This window comes from Crassostrea angulata, chromosome 7 (assembly GCF_025612915.1).
Source record: "Crassostrea angulata isolate pt1a10 chromosome 7, ASM2561291v2, whole genome shotgun sequence".
NCBI classification, from domain to species: domain Eukaryota; kingdom Metazoa; phylum Mollusca; class Bivalvia; order Ostreida; family Ostreidae; genus Magallana; species Magallana angulata.
Genome location: NC_069117.1, coordinates 35,035,581 through 35,058,562, shown reverse-complemented (window position 1 = coordinate 35,058,562; position 22,982 = coordinate 35,035,581). Strand labels below are relative to the sequence as shown.

At 32.6% G+C, this 22,982-nt stretch overlaps 1 protein-coding gene across 2 annotated transcripts in view; it reads right to left on the bottom strand.

Moving 5' to 3' along the window:
- Window positions 1–22,982, bottom strand: part of LOC128157527 (uncharacterized) — a 171,637-nt gene that overhangs the window by 65,630 nt on the left and 83,025 nt on the right. For both annotated transcript variants that reach the window (XM_052820112.1, XM_052820111.1), the window contains exons 4-6: window positions 20,454–20,680; window positions 19,155–19,336; window positions 18,765–18,861 (exon numbers count right to left, since the gene is read on the bottom strand). In XM_052820112.1, coding sequence (XP_052676072.1) covers window positions 18,765–18,861; window positions 19,155–19,336; window positions 20,454–20,680 — 506 coding nt within the window. The remainder of the gene's footprint in view (window positions 1–18,764; window positions 18,862–19,154; window positions 19,337–20,453; window positions 20,681–22,982) is intronic.

Genomic DNA, 22,982 nt, shown 5'->3' with positions numbered 1-22,982 from the left:
TTCAAATATGGCTAATCTATCTTTAAATCAGGGTTACACACGTGCATCGTGAACAGCCCTTATACTTAAAAACTCTAGCTCACTGTGTTATTACATTCCATATAACATTTTCATCAATTGTGAATGTAATTTCCGAAATATTAAACATGCATCGGTTATTATGTATCCGATCTGAACTAGTTAGTGGTCTGCTGTTATCAAATACATAAGGTTTGCGTCTTGCTCTATTGCATACCTGTGTTTATTTATAAAATCTGCAAACACGTAGAATTCCGATTTTAACGATATATTAAAGAATTAATTGAAAAAAGAATTAAACACCGATCTTCGAAGTAATGTTGTTTTGGCCTCGTAATTCAAAAACAATAGATAGCATGACTGTCATTGAAAAGGATGTTCTTTGTAATCATGTCTATGTCATAAACTAGGTTTTTTGTTGGAAAATAAAAACTGCAAACATTTAAAAACAATCACGTTGAGTATACATTAACATAACACATCTCTCGCACATGGCCGAGGAGATACCGCGATATTCGACAAGCGATCCGCGGTAGTCTAATACACAAGCCTCTTGTGTTTCTACGTTATCAAGCATGTGACTGTGTATTGATTCTTAGTACAAATCATTATGATATTTATTTTCAATAATATTGGTTTTAGATGCATATAAACTTTGATTTAGCACCTAACTAAATGATAATACGTAAATTAAACTGCCATCAATGAACAAAATATTAGAAGTGAAGTGTTTCTGAGAGAGAGAGAGAGAGAGAGAGAGAGAGAGAGAGAGAGAGAGAGAGAGAGAGAGAGATTCTATCAATTAGGCTAGTGAAAGTATAGCGAGTTGAAAAATACTTAAAGAGCATTCAAGATAAAGCAACCAAGTGTTACAATGTTACTTTTAACACGGAAGGAATTGAAAGAACCGGTGTTTATTTTTTGGATATACACAATAATGCATGTCTAAACAATTCTTGTTTATATTCAGGCCGTAAAAAATAAAGCGTTCGCTATCGGTTAAACATTTTCTGAAGGTAGAGCGATTATTGAAGAGCAAGTTTTTTACTGATTAGTCGCGGGAATTAGACGTTCTGTGTTAGAGAAATTCGAAAAAGATATCGAAACTGCTTAGTTTCTTACGAAAGCCGAGAAGGATCATTCGAGATTCGAGATTCAAAATACGAGATTCGAAATACGAGATTCGAGATTCGAAATTCGAGATTCAATATCTAAATTAACCAATCAAATCATGGATCTGAAACCTGTATCCTAGCAACATCAAACTGTTCTAAATAAAGATCATTCGTACATGCTCTTTACTACAAATAAATGTCTTAATAGCTCTTATATAGTGGTTATAACATGGTTAAATTAACATTGATGAATTAACCCCACGCAGTATAAACAATTAAATTAGAAATAACACTGTTGGCTTTGCGAATCTAAGTGGTTTTGTTTGCCCTGTATGTATTTCCCCCCGAGCAATTTTAACCCGAAGTGTATTCGCCCCAACTGTTTAAAAATCGGCTCGCGAAGAAAGATCTGTTTAATCTAAATGTTTTAGCTATGAAACGAAACTCAATGAAATAATCGACATGTCAAAATATAGGTTATGATAAAGTTTTAAACCATAGAAGATATAATGATTTACAACCTCAAAGACAAAAATCCAGATAAGAATAGTGTATTGTAGGGTATGGCAATGCCATTGTCGATATGAGAGAGAGAGAGAGAGAGAGAGAGAGAGAGAGAGAGAGAGAGAGAGAGAGAGAGAGAGAGAGAGAGAGAGAGAGAGAGAGAGAGAGAGAGAGAGACAGACAGACAGACAGACAGACAGACAGACAGACAGACACAGAGAGAGTTTTGTAGTGTCAAATTCAGTTTTGATTTAGAATTTGAAATTGATTTGATTTGTTACAAGCATATATAGACAATAATTAAGCCTCTAAAAGGAGAAAAGAGAGGAGGTAGCTAGGGTAGGGCAGACCAACAAGCAAGCTTTAATTTTAACGGTGTTAGCGCACCTGTGATTTACATCGACTCTCTCTCTCTCTCTCTCTCTCTCTCTCTCTCTCTCTCTCTCTCTCTCTCTCTCTCTCTCTCATCACCTAGCATTTCCTTTTCCGTGAGGGGGGTTTGGGGTATTTGTGATGTCTTACATTAAAACATGAAATTTTCTTTAAATTGTGTGCGGATGTTGTACTCCAATAATCTGTTTTCAGTATATACATTTCAAGAGGGGGGGGGGGGCTATAAAGTCCTAATTAGTTTGCCAGTTATTCTGTCCCCACTTTGTTTTCTCTTCGTTTTCCAGGTTTTTTTATTTGGCTCGGCAAATTAATATAAAACTTTTTGTGTAGCTCCATAACGATGCACTGTAGATAAATTATGAGTAGTTTTACTTTTGATAAACAGGTACATGTACATATCCGTACTTGATTTTTAATTTGACTCTTATAATCGGATTTAATATTCCAATAAATATAGGGTAGGAAAGAGTAGACGGGACTTTTTTGCGCATATCCTACTGTACCATTCATTCAACACAGGTATTAGCACTCATCGAGTTCGACTTGCTTTCCTTTTTTTCATCCACTGGATTTAAAGCTATTAATTTTTGAAAATATTGAATTTATGGCCTGATTATACATAAATAAGAGCTGCGCTGGTGCATCTATTTACCCAAATGGACCAAAATATAACCAAATGAATCTAAAAAATTTGACAAAATTAGTTTTAAACGTACGACTCTTTTTCAATTTTAATCGGGTATGTCCTTTAGAAAAATCTTGAACCACACACATTTTAGCAAATAAAACGACAATTGTGTCATTTTTTTTATATAGAAGGGAGGTGGTGCTGGTAAAGGACATGTATTGCTTGTGGCAGTTGTGCTATACTCTCATTTGTTATAATAGGTAATACTACATATTGATATAAAATGAAAGTTTCAAATTACACTGTACATAGCTTCTATCATGCATTTTGACCCGTGCGATAGTTTAAAACAATTTTCAAAGCATTTAATGTCATTCAACCGATCATTTTTGAAATTTAATTTTCTGGATCCCCGCCTGATACGTCCGCCTTCTTGTATATTAGAATTACATGTACGTTGACCATATGTACACATTAACTTAATCGGCTATGTTATGGGACGATAACATTTTTTATCAATGTTTTTGCAGGATATGTAACAAATAACAGTCTATTTGTTGGTTTTTGCACTGATTATTTGAGATAATTTGCCGTCATCTTTTATGCATTCCACACACCACTCACAGTTTCTTTATTTGGTGTTCTGTGTGTATGGCGACAAATTGGTAAATTTGCACCACTCACCCCTTGTAGCTTCATCCTGATTACATTTGATCTGGCTAAGTGTAATGTAGTAGTATATTAAATACACACATCTTTGTTTGCAGTGCTTATTTACATCCTTAGAGATTTACTTACAAAAAAGTAAACATTTGTATGACTTATATGTAATTATTGTCAATTTTGGTGCGGGGGGGGGGGGGGGTAGGAAACTACAGAGAAACTTAACTTGACTGTGAAACATATGCTTTTAATCTTTCTTATTGATATATCAATGAATGAATTATAACAAAATACATGTACAACAATTAATTTTGAAATATTCATGCACAATCAAATTTTTAAAAAGTTTTACTGTTCTCTGTACAAGAAATCGGCAATGTGAACAAATTGGCACCCTATCATCCCTACCTTTAATTGTAGAGAGTAGGTATCCTTCTATATTGAAAACAATTCCAAAAGTAAGACTCATAATAAGTTTTTTACTGAGAAAAAGGAAAAAAAAATTGTATTTATTAATAATTCCGTATAATGTGATAATATCTCAATGATTTGTTTATAATCATAGTACTAGTGTATCACTGTATGCATACATAAAAACGATAAGTAATGCTTATATTTATTAGTGAAACAGGACAGGTTATTTATATTTAGATTATTTAGATACATGTACTAATCTTCATGCGGGGATCTAGAAAGGAGGGGGTCAGGGGATCTGGACCCCCTCCTCGGGAAAATTGGAGCTTATTAAAATTACATAGTAAAATTTTTTAAAATTGGCCTAGGACCCCCTACAGAAAAAATTAGCTACGCTTATGAAGTTCTCTACCATAACCGCATTTTTACACAAAAGGGGTGAATAAACCCGGGTTTTAAACTATTACTGGTGGTGAAATACCCCAGGGTTCAAACGCATCAGGTGGAAATGCACCAGGACAAACAAAATCACTTAGATCCGCGAAGCACACTGCATTATTACTAGTCTACTTAGATATTCTGTTTAAAAGTAAATACACATAATTATTTAGTTAGGTAGGGAGAAGTGACCATAGCATTTATTAAGAGCTATAAAGACATTTATTTGTAGGAAAGAGCATGTACGAATGATCTTTATTTAGAACAGTTTGATGTTGCTAGGATACAGGTTTCAGATCCATGATTTGATTGGTTAATTTAGATATTGAATCTCGAATTTCGAATCTCGAATCTCGTATTTCGAATCTCGTATTTCGAATCTCGAATGATCCTTCTCGGCTTTCGTAGTTTCTAGTTCAAACTGTGCATCTATGTATTAAAAGACCGTCAATGGATATCGTCTGCAACCACGGTCCGGAATCCGCGTATATCTTCCCGACTCTCTTAATGAAATTGGAGAGGAAATATACATGCAACCATGGAATTCTACTTTAGTATTAACTATATGTAGGTGTGCAGTCAAACATTGTGTGTACACACTAAAACGCGTATTTCATCACCTAAAACCATACAAATATGGCTGCAAACTAAATGTGCACCCGCATATTACCAATGTTCTGAATATTATTCATCTTGCATTTTAATAGATTGCGTTTTCACTTTTGACCTAAAATTAAAATTTTGCCTTCTAACTTTTTTAGCCTTTTAAAAAGCTTAACTTGTTTTACTTTTAATTTATTCAAATTACATTTTCTTTTCAGTAATTGTTTATGGGAATATTTGAGTTTTTAAAAAAGTTTGTTTTTATTCGGTAAGTAAAAGTTTTGTTTAGATGTGGACGGAAGAAGAGCGAGTAGAGGACTCATTGTTGAAAATACTACTTATTAGATTGCGGAGATTTTCATATTGATTGCATATGCTTTGCACGTGCACTCGAATAGTAAACTGTTGATGCATTTATATTTTATGTAAAATTTCTGTATGCTGTATTTTGTATTTTGTATTTGCTATTTGATCAGGGCTGTTCTTTTCCAAAATTAGCGCTCGGTGATCGTGTAATGAATGTTCTATATAGTACAACACCTGATTGGGGTACATTCTTAAACAATTTTAACAAAACAAAATTGTAGAGGTCATGGAATCTGTTAGCAAATCACCCCAGTTTGTGAAATCTAAGAATTCTCAATCTATCACTTAAATTAATAATTTTCACGGAGCATGCAGTAAATATTGCTAGCCAAGCCTTTAGTCCAACAGCGTATCGGCTGTAAACTTTAACACTGCTTTCAACAAGAGGGTGAAAAGACTTTGAATTTCGATAGGTTTGGTTATCAAATGTTATCATAGATTAAGACAAAACACACACACGAAAAATAAATCTACTTTTTCATGAATACATCATTTTATTTTAAGAATATCATAACATTTAGATCCGCCTTTATCTATTTCCCCTCAATGTTTGGTGCCTCATTTAAAAAAACGTTCTGACGTCGTACCAAGTGTAGAAATTATCAAATAATTTACATACAAGCCGTAGAAAGTTATAGACTTTCGCCTATTTATTTCAGTTAGAAATATTCAAAGAAAATCAAATTATACATGTTTAGAAAAAGGAACAGTTGGATTCGTCCTTCAAATGATTGGGTTTATTCAACCCGTATGTTTTGCATCGATTGTAAACAATGCAAACTTCATAATTATTTGAGAACAAAATGTACACAGGTTTAATTTTGATTTGTCATAACATTCTGACCTTTATTTATAGCGACGTGTCCTTTTTGATACCAATGTCATATTGTATATTTCATTTGTTAAAATAGATCATAACAAAAAAGGACTGATGTCAAAATCGTAATACAATCATAACAACCTCGACATATGTATCTTTTTATACTTAGCATCACCATCGTTTAAAAGTGTACACATAATTTGATATCAAATCAGACCAAGCAGATTTAACATTAAGAGTAAGATGTGAATGACACTTTATTTGTCATGTACATGATCCTGTGCATGAATTCTTTTCACTACCTGTTATTTCTACAAAAGAACCCCCAATTCAATTTACAATTGTTGTCATTCAAAATCACGTATGGTACAAGCAATTTCAAAGTTCGAGTCCATATGATAAAAATTTTGAATTCCAGATCAAATTTAACACTCAATCGAGTAACTATCTAAAGGCTTTTTTTAAACAAAATGTGTTTAAATAAAAAAGTCCTTAAATTTTAAATTCAGAAAAATGGACACTAGAAAGAAGTCGAGAGGGCTTCAAAGGTATTCATCAATAGCTCTTACACTTCATTTAAAAAGTCTTTGACTTTTTAAATGAACCCCTGCTTCCCTTGCATTCTTCGTTGTCGAAAATCAAAGTCGATGTCTAATTACACCTGATGGTGTACATGGTACAGGTGTTGCAACCACTATTGATATAAATTATTTCAATAGTGGTTGGGAGTGTTTTTCATTTGAAGAATCACTTTGCAACCACTATAATTGATATTAAAAACACTATTGAAGTAAATTATTTTGATAGTGCTTGGGGCATATATTTCATTTGAAGAATCACTTAGCAACCACTATTGAAATACAACCATTATTGAAGTTATTATTTCAATAGTGTTTGGACATATTTTCATTATAAGAATCACATTACAGACACGTCTGAAGTACAATTACTATCAAAAAAAAATTGTCAATCGTAGTTGAGATTTGAATTTTTTTATTAAATATTTTTTGTAATCACTATTTCAACACATTTGGAAAGAAAGAAATTGTTTGTCATCAGTTAAACTTTTAAAATGCAAGAAACAATTTTAAATACATAATTCATGTATTACAGTGCATATTTTACGGTAATAATAATCGAGACTATGAAAAGAATGTACTTATGTTAGGATTTTCACTGTTTTGCAGAAATAAGCAATTTTCGCAGATAAACATATAGAATTGTTTTTATATTTTTTTTCTTTACTTTTCTCTTTCTCAAGATATATCAAGTTCTATGAAAATTAGATTCCAAAGCTTCACAAAAGTCCTTACAAACAGAAATATATTGCAGGTCCCAGTAAATGTTCTATCAAACCTCTCTCTTTACTCCTTACTAAAATTCTTACAGTAGTGAAGGAGGAAACTTCACACGATTTTGCGACTTTTAATTGGTGTAGATTCATGAGTCTATTTAGCATAACATTAATGTTGGATTTTTTTTTCAATTTATGTGAACTAATATAATGACTTCAAACAGATTTCAATACATCATAATCATATGAATGCTCTTATATTTTTGCGTCTAATGACATCTTAATCGAATCAAAAAGATCAGGTTTAAATTTTTCAGAATTTTTCCTTCTTTTTTTTTTAAATTCACATTTATTAACACTTTATTTGAAATTAAGACTTTGAATAACGAGAACAAAAACTTTTATTTATAAGGGTTAAAAAATGACAACTATTTAAAGACACCTATCGATGCTTACTTGTTTTATATCTTATTTTTTTTACAATATATGATTAAACAGTTTTGAAAAATCTATCCCTTTTAAAGGTGCCTACTCGTGTTAAAACGGAAGCCGGAATTTACCGTTATTGGTTTTGATTTTACACTGCGCATAATATGGAAACACTCGGTTCGAGAGGAAAAAAAGGGGGAATGTTTTTAAAACTAACGTCCTAAGCTCATTATCATATGAAGCAAGGGGCGATCACCATTAACGGGAAACCATTATGACGATACAAAGTCAATACAAGATGTTTTTGCAAGTGCATGTGGCCTAATTATCGGTAAGTCGTTATGATATTTTTGTGTGTGATCTCATTCGGTTTTTTAAGCAAATATAGCAGCTGCTAGATGATATATGAAAAACCTTAAAACTACTACATGTTGACGTCAAACGATGAAAAAACGACAATAAATAGATTTTAGAAATGTAATTGTCTCATTCGTATCATTATTAGACCAATGTTCATGTATTGGAACAAAAGTGATATTTGTATTGATATCATTCGTTTACATGTATTGTTTTTTATTTACTGATCTTTATACATAATAAACTGACTCTATACAAAGAACTATATATGATATGAGTTAAATTTGGCCTGCATAATTCACTATTTTTTAAAGTGTTTTTGGTACAATAAAATGTTATGTTATATATATTTTAGAAGAGTTGATGTAAAATATATTTTTCACCTATTTACTTGATTTATATGCCCTCGCTGGCAGTATATGACGTTAGAAGTGACGCTATTTCTATAATTCAATTAAAATTTGTCAAAATTTGACATTTTTCTTATCTTTTTATGAATGGGAAATATAGAGCGCATGCTTCAACAAAGAAATTTTTTTTGTCACTTATTAGCCTTGGCTAGATAGATTCATCTCTGATTAAAATATTTTGTTTGTTCAAGCATGAGCTCTATGTTTTATAAAAGAAACACTGCTTGAAAACAAACTGTTTTATGCTGAAAATGCAAAATTGGCGGGAAAAGTCTTTACGATGTCGTATTTCTAAATTGTGGGCAGTTGAATCAAAATGAACATTATGTAAAACATCACACATATACCTGTACAAAGAAAACAAAGAATTACAGTAAAATGATGATGTTCATTTTAGGGGGGCCATTTTAGGTCCATATCATATATAGTCCTTTGTCATTGTTTGTAATCCTTATTAACATGCATGTTAATGTCTTGTTGTAGGCTAAAAGTTCTCAAGTTGATATTGGTCGGACCATCATCATGTTCATATGCAATCATTCCTTGTGAATTGGACAATATGGGAAACACATGAAGAGGCCTAATATAAAAAAAGCAGGCAGACTGTAGAGTTAGTTACATTAGCAGATAACCTACTATCCTGAATTAATTGCACAAAACCTCTTGATTTTTCTGACTGTAAAAATCAAAGTACTGAAGTACGTATTGACGGGAGTTGATTTTATCGATTATCATTTATTCAAAATCAACGATATGTGATTTTGCATGGCAAGTAGTATCAGTAATCGAAATATTTCTGAGGAATTGTATGGATCCAGGCAAGATTGAACTCTTGTCTTGTTCAACCAACCGCTCGGCTGTCTCCGTTAATCACCGACAAGCAAGAGAGACTCTGTTTTGTCGGATATTAACGGAGACAGCCAAGCGTCTGGTTGAATGAGACTACATTGAACTCTAGCGTAGGAATACATACGACTTTAAAAAATATCTAAACTGTTTGTACAATTTAAAATCTTATTATTTTCATGGTATTAATAAATAAGTTTTCTTGAAAAACAATACTTCAGAATACATAGAATCGAATTTATTGATTATTTTCAAGCGTTAAGTGTTGTCAGCGGTATTGATTTGTGCTTAGGTCCAAACACTGTTTCACTTTCGCTTTGCCCGAGTAAGTGCATAGGAGAGTTGATTAAAATCAACTCCCAAAAGTTGGTTTTGCCAAAATCCTAGCAGTAAAGAAGAAATCTGGTATGAACACTTGGTAAAATGAATATGTTACTGAGAAAACTTCAAAAGCCTGAGTTTTTCTTTTAACTCAGTGAGGACATTTGATATTGTTTAAGCTGCTGCAGTGTGCGGTGAAAGTGATTTCAACAAATAGTGTTAACTTTTAGCTAGGTCCTCTATTAGGTGTAATTTTGAATCGTCCGCTGAATTACCCAGTTTAAGGTACTTCATAAAACCTAGACTTATACTATTTAAGACACTACGTTACAAAATGTCGATTTAAGTGTTATGTTAAACTGTTTGTATCAATCAATTCATATGTATATCGCCATAGCTCAGTGGTTAAAGTATCAGGCTTGTGAACCACAGATCATGAGTTCGAATTCGCCAGTGGCTTTTGTTCATGTTTACTGAATGAATTTTTTTAAAATATCATTTTTATCCAAGATTGCACATTTTTCGCCTGTTTGACATATATACTTCTTATCATGTAACTATGTACATGTATGTCTATCTGATATGCCATTTTCGTAAATATTTACAATGATTTATGAAACCATTACTATTTTAAATATACATACTCTAGATACATGTATTTGATTTTTAAAAAAATTTGCCTTCAAACAACATATGGAAACTCATTTGACTAAATGCTGATTTTTTCTGAATCAGCAATATTTTAGTAAATATCTGGTGTTTACTGTTATATATGTGTCTAAATGAATATTTTAAAATAATCTTGTATTTGATTTTAATCAATCATTTCATTTTGTCATATTTATTTGAATTTAAATCTGTTACCAGAAAAATTACCATAAAATAGTGAGTCTTTCACAATTTGGAGGTAGGGTGTGTATCTGACATCATAACTCAGTAAAATAATAAATGACCTGTGTGTTTTTTGTGTTTATTGTAAACAATAAGTAAAAACATTAAGTAAAAGAAAAAAATCAAACTAAACTGGTTCATTTCTTTAAAGCTATACACGATATAATTTACGTCAATTTTGAATGACAGTGAAAACGCATGTGTTTGTCTACTTATAAAAGTTATCCTTAATCTGTAAATTACAATGGTGAATTCCATCTCGTTACAAAGATATAGATTTTTAATTGTTTATTTTCCTGCCAGGAAAATATACCTTTTCATGAATATTGATGAAGGAAGAGCGAAACCTACCTCATTGCGCATGTCCGCGGAGAACTAGGTGGTCGTTAGTGTTTGCCTAATTAGATATCCAACTTGATTTTTATTATGCTTAACAGTTGTTAATTTGAAATACATACATGTATAATGAGTAAAATACGTTTGTCATTCACGATACCCTTTCTTCTGCATTAACATTTATAGGATCTATAAATAGCACATAGGGGGAAAACACAGGTCTACGTCATTTTTTTAAAGGAAGTATTCTCTACTCACAGGCTTGTATTTTTTTATACCCGCACTTTCTAAAGAAAGTTCGGGTATATTGTTGTTACCCTGTTCCGTCCGTCCGTCCGTCCGTCCGTCCGTCCGTCTGTCACGTTTTACTTTCTCAAACTGCTCTTACATCTTATAAACCAGCAAACTGAACTCTTGGAGTTTGATTTGGGGTATCATGTTGTTTTGTAAAAAGGTTTCAAAAATTCTCTGTTAGTCCTGGGGGTCAAATAATTGGTAAAAAATGACGTTTTTTCACAAAAAACCTTCTTCCTCGAACTCCTCCTACATTTTCAACAATAGACAAATCATCTTTTAGAATATGTTTTAGGGTATCCTATAGATGCGCAATAAGGTTTCGGAAATTTCAATTTTGTCCTGGGGGTCATTTAATGGCTGAAAAATGACGTTTTTTTAACAAAAAAACTGGTTTCAAAAACGTCATTTTTTTTTGGCAGTAGCCAAATGATCTTTTAGAATATGATTGGGGGTGTCATATTGAGGCATGATCAGGTTCCAGAATTTTTTTTTTTATTAAGGGGATCAGTGGGCAACAAAAAATGACGTTTTTTTGGCAAAAAAAATATGGTTCCCAGAACTCCTCTTACAACCTTTGGAGTAGCTACGTCATCTCTTGGGATATAATTGGGGCTGTCCTATAGATGTGCAATAAGGTTTAAAAAATTTCAATTTCATCCAGGGAGTCAAATAGTAGCAGAAAATTGACGTTTATCACTAAAAAAAAACCATTGATCCAAGAGCTCCTCTTATGATTTAATGGATAGACAATCATATCCTGGGATATGATAGGGACTGTTCTATAGATGTGCAGTAAGGTTTTAAAAATTTAAATTTCATCCAGGGCGTCAAAAAGTAACAGAAAATTGACGTTTATCACTTCAAAAAAACAAAGATCCTAGAACTCCTTTTACGATTTAATGGATAGACACATCATATCTTGGGATATGATAGGAACTGTTCCATAGATGTGCATTACGTTTTTGAAAAATTAAATTTAACCCTGAGGCCCACTACCTACCGGTACATACCTTTTGATGCCCTTTAAGGATCAAGAATATATATGGTTAAGGGGTGGGGATCTCAACCGTTTTCGAGATATTCGTGCACTTCCTGTTCAAGGGGGGTCATGACCACCCCTGGGGCCCATGACCTACATACCGTTTGATGCCCCTTGACACAAGGAACAAGAATATATATGGTTTAAGGGTGGGGATCTCAACTGTTTTGAAGATATTAAGGGACTTGCTGTTTGAGGGGGTCAGGACCACCCACAGGGCCCATGACCTACATAACATTTGATGCCCCTTGACATCAGAAACATGAATATATATGGTTTAGGGGTCATGATTATAACAGTTTCTGAGATATATGGTAATTTCAAATTCCTGGGGGGTGGGGATGACCCCAGGGGTCAGATCTAATAAATCTTATATATTGCCAGTAACAGCCAATATATGATTATGAAAACCCTATATTATTATCTTTGTCCGTTTTCAAGTTACCATTTACAATAGAGTCTACGATTCTTCCTACAAGGTTCAATGTTAGACCCCACACCCATTTGACACCCCCTACCCCCCTCCCCCGAAAAGTGGTTGTCTAACCCAAAATGAGAAAAATCAAACCAGGGTGCACAACTAGTTATGCAGGCCTATTATATCCTAGAGTTTTGTACAATTCTGTTCAGCCATCTCTGAGAAACAAGTTCAGAGCAGGAAAGAAGAAAAAGAAGATGAAGAATAATAATACATGTATTAAGAACCGTACAAAAACAATAAGTCTTCAAATTTCATTCGGGAGACTTAATAATAAAGTTTAAATAGAGATAGAATCATCAAAAAACAATAATTTAAAGATATTATTTGACAATTTCTGATTCTAACGGGGTCAGGATGACCCCTTAGGGTCATGACTTACATGCCTTAATGATCTGATGCACCTGCATGACCTAAGGAGGAATAATATCTTTGGATTAAGGTGGGGATCTCAATGGTTTTTATGATATTTAATAATTTCAGTAAGAGCACTTGGGATCATGACCTACATACCATCTTAAATGCCTTGAACAAAGAAACAATAATATAATATGTACATGATATATGATTCAATTTAAGAACCCGACCAGATATAGATCAATCATCTGTTTTGTAATACTTCCTAGTACAAATGTAATATGTATATATACTTTTACATGTATTAGTTTGTGTTTTGTTCTATACTAATCATGTTCATGACTGTAGTATGGCTTAGTCTTATTTTAAATTACATTAAAAAATTGTCAAATATATGACTTGGAACCCCCATGCACTCCCAAACAAACTCAAATATAAACTGTTCTCCCCCCCCCCCCCCCCCCCCCTGTCGAATGATCTATTAAAATATAATTTGGGTGTCTAAAAACTTTTATAAACTGGTAAAAAATGTTATTCTTAAAAAAAATTACATTTCACCTTGCATAATTGACAAATGATCTATTGAGATATGATCAGAGGTCATATTTCTACCATGGGATCAATAAGTAGTATTCATTGACAAGTTAAAATTAATAACAATAAATGATTCAAATTATAACTGTTTATACTCCACATTCACCCCCCCCCCCCCCATCTAACCTGTAGTGGTTATATAAAGATTCAGTCTTCTTAATACATTCTTACATGTGTACAGTAGCAAATTTTAAATCATTTCTTGATTGCTTTTTCTCTCGTGATTCACATTAACATTTTGGAAATTGCTTAATTCAATTTTTAAGATTTATAAACAAAATGTTATATGCATCACTTCCATGTGTATTAATTCGTCTATTTGGGGCAATTGTAAAGTCTGATCCTAAACAAAGCAGTGACATCATTAGGCTAGGAATTACCCACATGGATCAAACACTACTGTATAACATATGAATTAAGATAAAATACATTATTATTTCTAGTTCTAAAATGTCAGGGTGTCTCCAAGGGGGCATAATCTGTATACAATTTTACGCACAATGACACAAAGAGCAAAAATAAATTATATGGTTTAGGGATGAGGATCTCAGAAGTTAACAAAATATACAGTGTATCATATCATTTCCTATTTCATAAAGGCGGGGGGGGGGGGGGGGGGGGGGGGGGGGGGGGGGGGTGGGTGTTAAAGACAACACCTGGGGGTCATTAATGTACTTTACACCATTTGATGCATCATAATGACATCCTGTTTCGTGGGGTCAGCTAGAACAGTCCCATAAGGTCATGACCTACACTGTATTTGATGCATTATAATACATTAAGAAAGAAATACTCCTTCCTTCCTATTATAACTCATATAAAAATGATAAGTGTCTACACCTACTTACATGTAATACACAAATTTATTAAGAAATTGTTTATACAGGGTCAATATGGGGTCAACTCAATAGTGCATGCAGTCTGACAAATGAAAAAAATAACTTTTGCAACTAAAATGACAGAGACTTTACAAATGCGATAGGATAGGTAACAATGATAAGCTTATTTAAATGTTAAAAGATGATGATACAGTATGCTGTCAAAGGGAGATCACATTTAGAAAGTGAAAGTAGAACTTATGTATGCTGGCATCTCATTATATTATGCTACTGCTACTACATGTATTATGCTTACCTATATTGGTCAGCATCATAATGATAATCCAATTAAAACACAATAATGAATTCCTTTAGCTGATCTTAACTAATATATTAATCCTTTCCTGCATACGGAAAACACAGACAAAGACACGTATGTATGGGTGTTGCTAAAACGCGGCACGGAAAACGGAACGGAAAGCGGAACGGAATGGAAAATATCATCACGTTTATCGCTTAAAAAGGGTATAGACTGGCCAGAAACGATTTACTGTGTATCTTTTATTTATATCTAATGAATGATTATCAACATGTTGTTATCTTATTGATATTCATATGAATGTCTATCAATTATAGCATTGTATTGATTCGACTTTAGTTGAGTACGAAACGGAAAAATCAAATTATATATACGAATTGTGAAACATTAACATGATTAAACAAGCAAATTAGCTATAACTTTTTACTTATTTTTCTTATATGGTATTGCTGGCATATCAGTGTAACGTACGCAGTTAGTGAAAGCGTTTTATACGTGTTTTGAGTATTTTTATATTTCAAATATGATGTACATGTATATACTTACATCAAAATTGAATTTTCGGTGTTCTAGACGATCTTTTATCATACAGACGATACAGTATCATTGAAATGGAAGAAAAAAAACCGTAGGACTGACGACATTAAAAATTAAACTACAGTAAACATTAAAATACCCGGTAATTTGTGAAACTAGTTATTTGTGAAACTAGTATTTTTAGCAATGCAATTTTGTTTACATTTGCATTACTAAGCAGTTGTTTATTCCAGCAGCTATATACATATGACCCGAATAGAGAGCTCTAGACGTTGCCTGGTTTGATTTTCCGATTATATATTTGGACTATAGTCTGTCGATCCCAAAATATTCCTGCAGCACATTTGGACGATTTATAATCGAAAATGTTGACATCTTTTCTCCATTTCGAAGTCACTCAGAAGACCTTGCACAATTTTTCAACACTATCATCCGGGTCTGTTGAAATGCAAAACCCCGTAGACTTCTTTATTTTTACATTTAGCCGTGTAGTTATACCAGCTGATAAGCTAGTGAGGGCGTTTTAAAGAAAGAATAATGAGAATGTTTAATGCTTCTAAAAGAGAATCGCGTGAACCCTGAGGTATATATATATAAATATACAGTAAAAAGTGAATTGAGGATATTTTGGGACAGAATATAGTGGTCAATGCATGTACTGTTAATTTTGAGGAAATAAATATTCTTGAATAAATAATCTGATATTGCTAATCTTTCAAAAAAAAATTAAAAAGGTACATAAAGTATATCGTTTTAGCATGATTAACAAATCTATGAGGTAAATAACAGTAGATAAGATTTTCCGTTTTCCCTTCCGTTCCGCTTTCCGTTCCGTTTTCCGTTCCGCGTTTTAGCAACACCCATGTATGTATACACATGAATCCATCTAATCGAAGAGCTGGGTAAAACTAGTACCCGCTAATGAGACATGCAGACCTGTGTTGTGTACGTAACTTCAGACAAAGATCATTCATTTGTAACATGCATGTATTTTTATGACCTATTCTTCAAACCCACTTGCACTATTTTATTAGGTAAATAACAGCTTTAAGGTGCTGCAGAACACCTGCGTATTGTGATGTACATGTATAGTTTCTATTGAAATAAACAATAAAGTATATTAAATATTGATTAAATATTTACCCCCAAATAATGTTACCTAACATTGAAGCGCAATGGGTAGAGCGTTTACATGTCTGTAAGAGCATTGGGGTCCAAGGTGTATTTTGGTAATTTTACAATTGATATAAATGAATTTTCATGTGGTGGGGGGGGGGGGGGGGGTCTGGACCCCTCACTTCCATCCCTTCTCTAAATCTGTGCAAACGATGATGTTCATGTAGGCACACAGAAGCAAATCTAAAACCGGCAACCGCCACGGGGAGGGGGCATAATTTAATTTTTAATTTTGTTTGTACTAATTATATAGACCATTATACTTTCTATGACATAAAATGTTAAGATTATTGATTAACTGAAAAGACACTGCAAACAGTTCTACCCCAAATTGCACATAAAGTGCTGCTCATGTCACGATGTGTATTATCATATGGGAAGGGATCTCATCCTTCAGTTATGAAAATTATAGATTTTAATTGTATTACCAGAGCTTGCATATAGCCTTCATTTTTAATTAAATTGAAACAAAACAGTGTTATTTAGGGGCAAACACATGGTGCGGGTATTACTGTCTAATGACAGCATCTAGTTTCTTTTATTTGTACTCGTATATCGGACAAATTTATGCTTTACTGAAAATATCCTTTCCTTTGTGAAACTATCACAATTATGAAGATGTTGACCCTTCACCAGTTGTGGTATGATAGACTAAATTTAGCTGTCGATATCACGTGATAGATTGATATTCACGAGGAGGCATTACTTTCCTGGCAGGAAAATAAATATTTTTTATTGTTTGATATTTGATATATTTGTTACGTGTTCGAATTGAGCATTATAATTAAATAAAATTATGTAATTTTTATTAGTAATCAAACACATACATTTTCCCCGTTATTCAAAATTGACGCAAATTATAGCGTGTATAGCTTTAAAAAGTAAATATGAGTAAAAAAACATTTATTTTACTTTTTTAATTTTTTGCAAAAATGTGAAATCTTTTTCTTTATTCTGCAAGTGTAATGTTTTTTGAGCATGCATTCTGTATAAAATGAATGTAACATTGTAGTAAAATTAAAATATGTTGGTTATTATGTGAATTTTGTTTGCATTTATTCAAAATAATTCTTGTACTAGATATAGTCTTGACTTGTTTTTGAAATATGGGGGTATATGTTTCTCTGGCACATTACACGTATCTAGGTAAAATGAAAGATAACCTATGTATTTTTTGTGTTAATCAGGTCTTTTATGCATTAATACTCATAAATCAATTGAAAAAGTATATGATAAAAACAAAAATTTGGTGAGTAGGGACGTATCTTAACAAGGGAAAATAACTATTCAAATAAAAAATAATATATTTTACTGTAATTGAACAGAGTTTTAAAAACGTAAAGGCTCGCATGCTAGTTTGAGAAGTAAAAATTGCGTATATAGAAGTTGCCTGTCCCTTTAGTATACCGAAAATTATTTCTTCCGGAAGTAAAATGGATGGTTCATATAAATGTTATGCCTTGGTTCAATAATTTGTTTCCCAAAACATTAGACTTAGCGCGCACCTTCTATCGTCATTATGGTACATTAACTAAACAAATGTTTAAAAAAACACAAAACATAAATGATACGAATTTCGAATACAAAACATCATTGTTAAGATTTCTCCATTTTGATCTGACGAAAAAAAACATTCAGAAAACATAAAAGCATAACTACAAAGCTAGAATATTAAACTATTTGGCTGCCCCTAAAATAATTTTCATTACTTGTATAATATTTTATTGCTAAATCAACGTTTTATGCGATGAATAACATTTGATCGCAGCTCGAAATGGTAAGAGTAATAGAAGAAAGTGTTTTTTTTAAATAAATAATTTTATAATCATTTACAAATAGGTAACATGTAAATTTTGCGTAATTCTGATTGAAAGAAGAAAACAAAGCTTACAAGTGTGATATGCACATCCCTTACTAGCACTAACAATTATCTTATAACGAAAGCGCTTTCATTTCTATCTCACACGGCTTTATGATACATTGAAAAGCATTTTTTATATATATAAAATAAATATACATATAAGTAAAACTGACTCAATTTGTTCAGGAAATTACAGAAAATTAAATTATAACAAATGAACTCAATGACTACCCAAATTATACTCGTATAAACCTGGGTTGGAGCAATTAACGCTTTTTTATAATCCGGATATATATATATATTTTATTGTTCATGTAAGTGTTAGTCAAGGATGTTTATATCACAATTGGTAAGCTTTGTTTTATTATTTTATTATTATGTACTGAGAAAATATGCAATAATAAAGTAATCTTGAAATGATTTTGATAAACATGTACATTACCTCAGAAAAATAATAAATTGGAAAACCTGGTCCATGCGCAAACTTGATCAAGAAATCAGGTATTTTGTCATCATTGAAATACCCTGGTGCAGGAGTACTGAAAATAGGACGAAACGTGCATACAGTGCAGTTTGGTTGTCCAAATACTGTAGAATCATTTTAATTCGTGAGGGTCAATGTTCGGGGGGTAGCAACATTTTTCCTGGTTCGTGGGGACGTGATTTCGTTGAAAGAAAGTTCGGTATAATTTTACTAAAGATGAAACAAATGCTTGTATATATCTTTGTGGGGATATAAAGGGCGATAATTACCCACGAAAGCCACGAACATTGGTCCCCCATGAACAATGATGATTCGTCAGTATTGCAATAATAATGATCACTTACTTACTTGTAAGATTCTGATGAAGGGATGGAAAAATTCCACAGTTGACTATATGTTTTCCCATTAAATGCAATGACATGCGAATTGAACAAAGACATCACGATATCCTCCTCGCCATCACCATTGAGATCTACCAAAACAGGGGGTGTCATGATGCCTTTCTTTGGATCAGAAAATATGCAAATTGCCTACAAATTAACATAGAGACCAACATAAAATTCATTGCCTCATCACAACAACAAGAACGAAAACGAATTTAAACAAATGACTGGGTTATCCATGGTCATTGAGCATTAAGACTATTTAATCTTCTCTACGTAAATGGTGTACTAGTGTGCTAGTATAATGTTAGTCGGATGACAATTGTATGACAGGCCTGCTCATTTTTATTATTTTGCAAATTGCTTCTTGGGAGTTGATTTTAAATCAACTCTCCTATGCAGTTACTCAGACAAACCGAAAGTGAAACAGTGTTTGGACCTCAGCACAAACCATTGCTGCTGACAAGACTTAGTTCTTGAAAATAATTGATAAATTCGATGTAATGTATGCTAAAGCATTGTTTTTTCAAGGAAACTTATTTATAATTATAAATACCTTGAAAATAGTCAGATTTTAAATGGTATGAACAGTTTAAATATTTTTTGTAGTCGTATGTATTCCTACGCCAGAGTTAAATATAGTCTCGTTCAACTCGACGCTCGGCTGTCAACGTAAATCCTTGTCGGAGATTTACGGTGTCAGCCGAGCGTTTGGTTGAACGAGACTAGAGTTCAATATTGATTGCATCCATACAATTTTCGAGAAATATTTCTATTACTGATACATAGTTTAATGGAATTAATTTTATCTTTAAATATTATTTTACATGATTCATATGGGGGGTTTCTCGACATTCTTGTTGAAAAAGTCCAAAAATTCATATTATAAAAATGTGCGTAATTCAAATTAGAAACTACATGTACTTGTCATGCAAAATAACATATCATTGATTCTGAAATAAATAAACATCGACAAAATCAACTTCCGTCAGTTCTTCAGTACTTTGATTAGAATATTGACTTGTGTACATGATGTATTATATGGTACTTAGATATATCTTTAACACTTTTTCATACACCATAATTCATTAATTATATGTGGATAAAAATGATTAAGATATTGGTCGAAGTTATATATATATATATATATATATATATATATATATATATATATATATATATATATATATATATATATATATATATATCGAATTCTATAAGTGATAGTGTGTATGCTATATGCATTTTACTGGATTTCACGTACATTTTCCAGTCGATGATAGAACAGATCGTTGACACTTAATAGCCAGAGACCTCCTCCGTGAGTCTCCCCACCTGTTCCAAACAATACAAGTTTGGTTCCATCTGATTTTGTTAAGACTTGAGGTGAATAGTAAGATTCTTTTTCATCCGGTACCCCAGACCAACTAAGAACCTTTCCCGACTTTCCACTAAAAAATACGATTCGACCAGAAAGGCGATGTTTGCTGCCTGTGCAAAAGAAAAAAAACATTTCATTTCTATTCACTAGGATAAAAAAATAAAAACTTAACGTTTCTTAAGATAAAATGAATGTAAATATCAAACTTTGTTGGCCAATCACACTCACCGATGTTCTTTATGCTTAAGAGACTTCGATAAGTAAAAAAGAAATGAACACCACTTAATTGTTGTTCTAAGAATGTGTAAAACTGGAACAATGGCATTTTAACGTTTATTTCAGAGATTTTACCATTTTGAGAAAGCAGTGGCAAAGGTATCAATTTGGGATCTCCCGGGTAGAAAATATAATGCTAACTAGACACGATCTCGTTGCGAGCAACGAGGAGGTCTTCCGTCTGATTTTAGAATTTGAGATACATGTTCGATCTTGATTTTGCTATTTAACAGCTAAACATGATATAAAATAGAAAAACGGGGTCTACATTCTAAGGGCCAGATACTATTTTGTTTCAGGGATAAGAGCTTTGTTCAACAAGTGTTTAGAAATTCGTTATCGTTCTTGAGATATCTGAGAAAATAAATTTTTAGGGGCCAGTCCCTAACCTCCTTATTGGAGCCGCTGAACCAAATTTTGAAGGTTGCATTTTGTAAATTACATCATTTTGAGCATCTTTCCTTCTGCCCTGCATTTCAAAATATTTTCCTCTTTGAGATATAGCTGGTCATAGTTTATGGACTCATCACCCCTAAAAAATCCTTATTCCATAACACATGATAAAATCATTACATTACTTGGATACAGAACCGTAAGATAAACATATTTGCTTCTATAGCCTTTCATTAAATTTCCCTCAGTAAAGAGCTACAGTTGAAAATTTTTAGAGCCCTTTAATTCCATAATTCTAGGGGCCAGCCCCTTTTTTTATATCAAATAAAAGGTCATTTAAATCTCGACACATTTTGTTCAACAACTGTTTAGAAATTAGTTACCGTTTTTGAGAGATATGGGAAAGAACGTTTAAGGGGCTAATCCCTTAACTCCTTATAGGGACCCTTTAACGAAATTTTGAAAATTGCATATTATTTAGTACATCATTCTGAGCATCTTTTCTTCTTTACTGCATTTCAAAATATTTTTCCTTTCTGAGATATTGGTGATCAAAATTCTATAATTTTGGCCCCTAAAACCCCCTTATTATGTAACACATGATAAAATCATAACATTGCTTGGATACATAATTGTAAGTTAAACATATTTGCTTCTATAACCGTTCAAAAAATATCCCTCAGTAAAGGGCTACAGATAAAAGACTTTAGAGCCCTTTGGTCCCCTAATTTTAGGGGCCAGCCCCTTTTTCTCGATATCAAATAAAAGGTCATTTAAATCTGAACACATTTTGTTCAACAACTGTTTAGAAATTCGTTACCGTTCTTGAGATATATGGGAAAGAAGATTTTAGGGGCCGATCCCTTAACTCCTTATAGGGGCCCTTTAACGAAATTTTGAAAATTGCATATGATTTAATTTATCATTCTGAGCATCTTTTCTTCTATACTGCATTTTAAAATATTTTTCCTTTCTGAGATATATGTGATCAAAATTCTGGATTTTTGGCCCCTAAAAACCCCTAATTACGTAACACATGATAAAATCATTATATTGCTTGGATACATAACTGTAAAATAAACATATTTGCTTCTATAACTGTTCACAAAATATCCCTCAGTAAAAGGCTACAGATGAAAGACTTTAGAGCCTTTTGGTTCCCTAATATTAGGGGCCAGCCCCTTTTTCTCGATATCAAATGAAAGGTCTTGTAAATATAAACTTTTTTTGCATTACATGTGTTAACAAAATATTTTTCAGAAAAGAGATAAACTAAGAAAACCATGAAAAATTACGACGTTTTTTTAGTCTCAATTTTCGGGACCAGGCGAGCTTTAACGCCTTTTGAGCATGATAAATATAAATGCCAAATTGCACATCTACAATCTCTTGTCTACAATCCCTGAAAGTTTGAACTCAATATCTTTTACCGTTTAGGAGGAGATCCCTGGACAAGCCGACCCTCTGAAAATCGCTAAAACGTCATTTTCTCATGAACGGAAATGACGTCATCAAAATAAAAAAATGTATATTAAGTTCGGATTAATATCTATTAGATCTGAAAGTTTCACGAAAATCGGTTCAGCCATTTCCGAGAAATCGCCTGCACAAATTTTGTAAGAAAAAAAAAACTAGAGCAAAGCTCGTTGCAATGCAACGAGTGGGTCTTCCGTTCATGTCGGAAGTAAAGCTGGAAGTTCCTGTAAGAAGCAGAGCTCTTAAACCAATAACAAGAGTAACAAA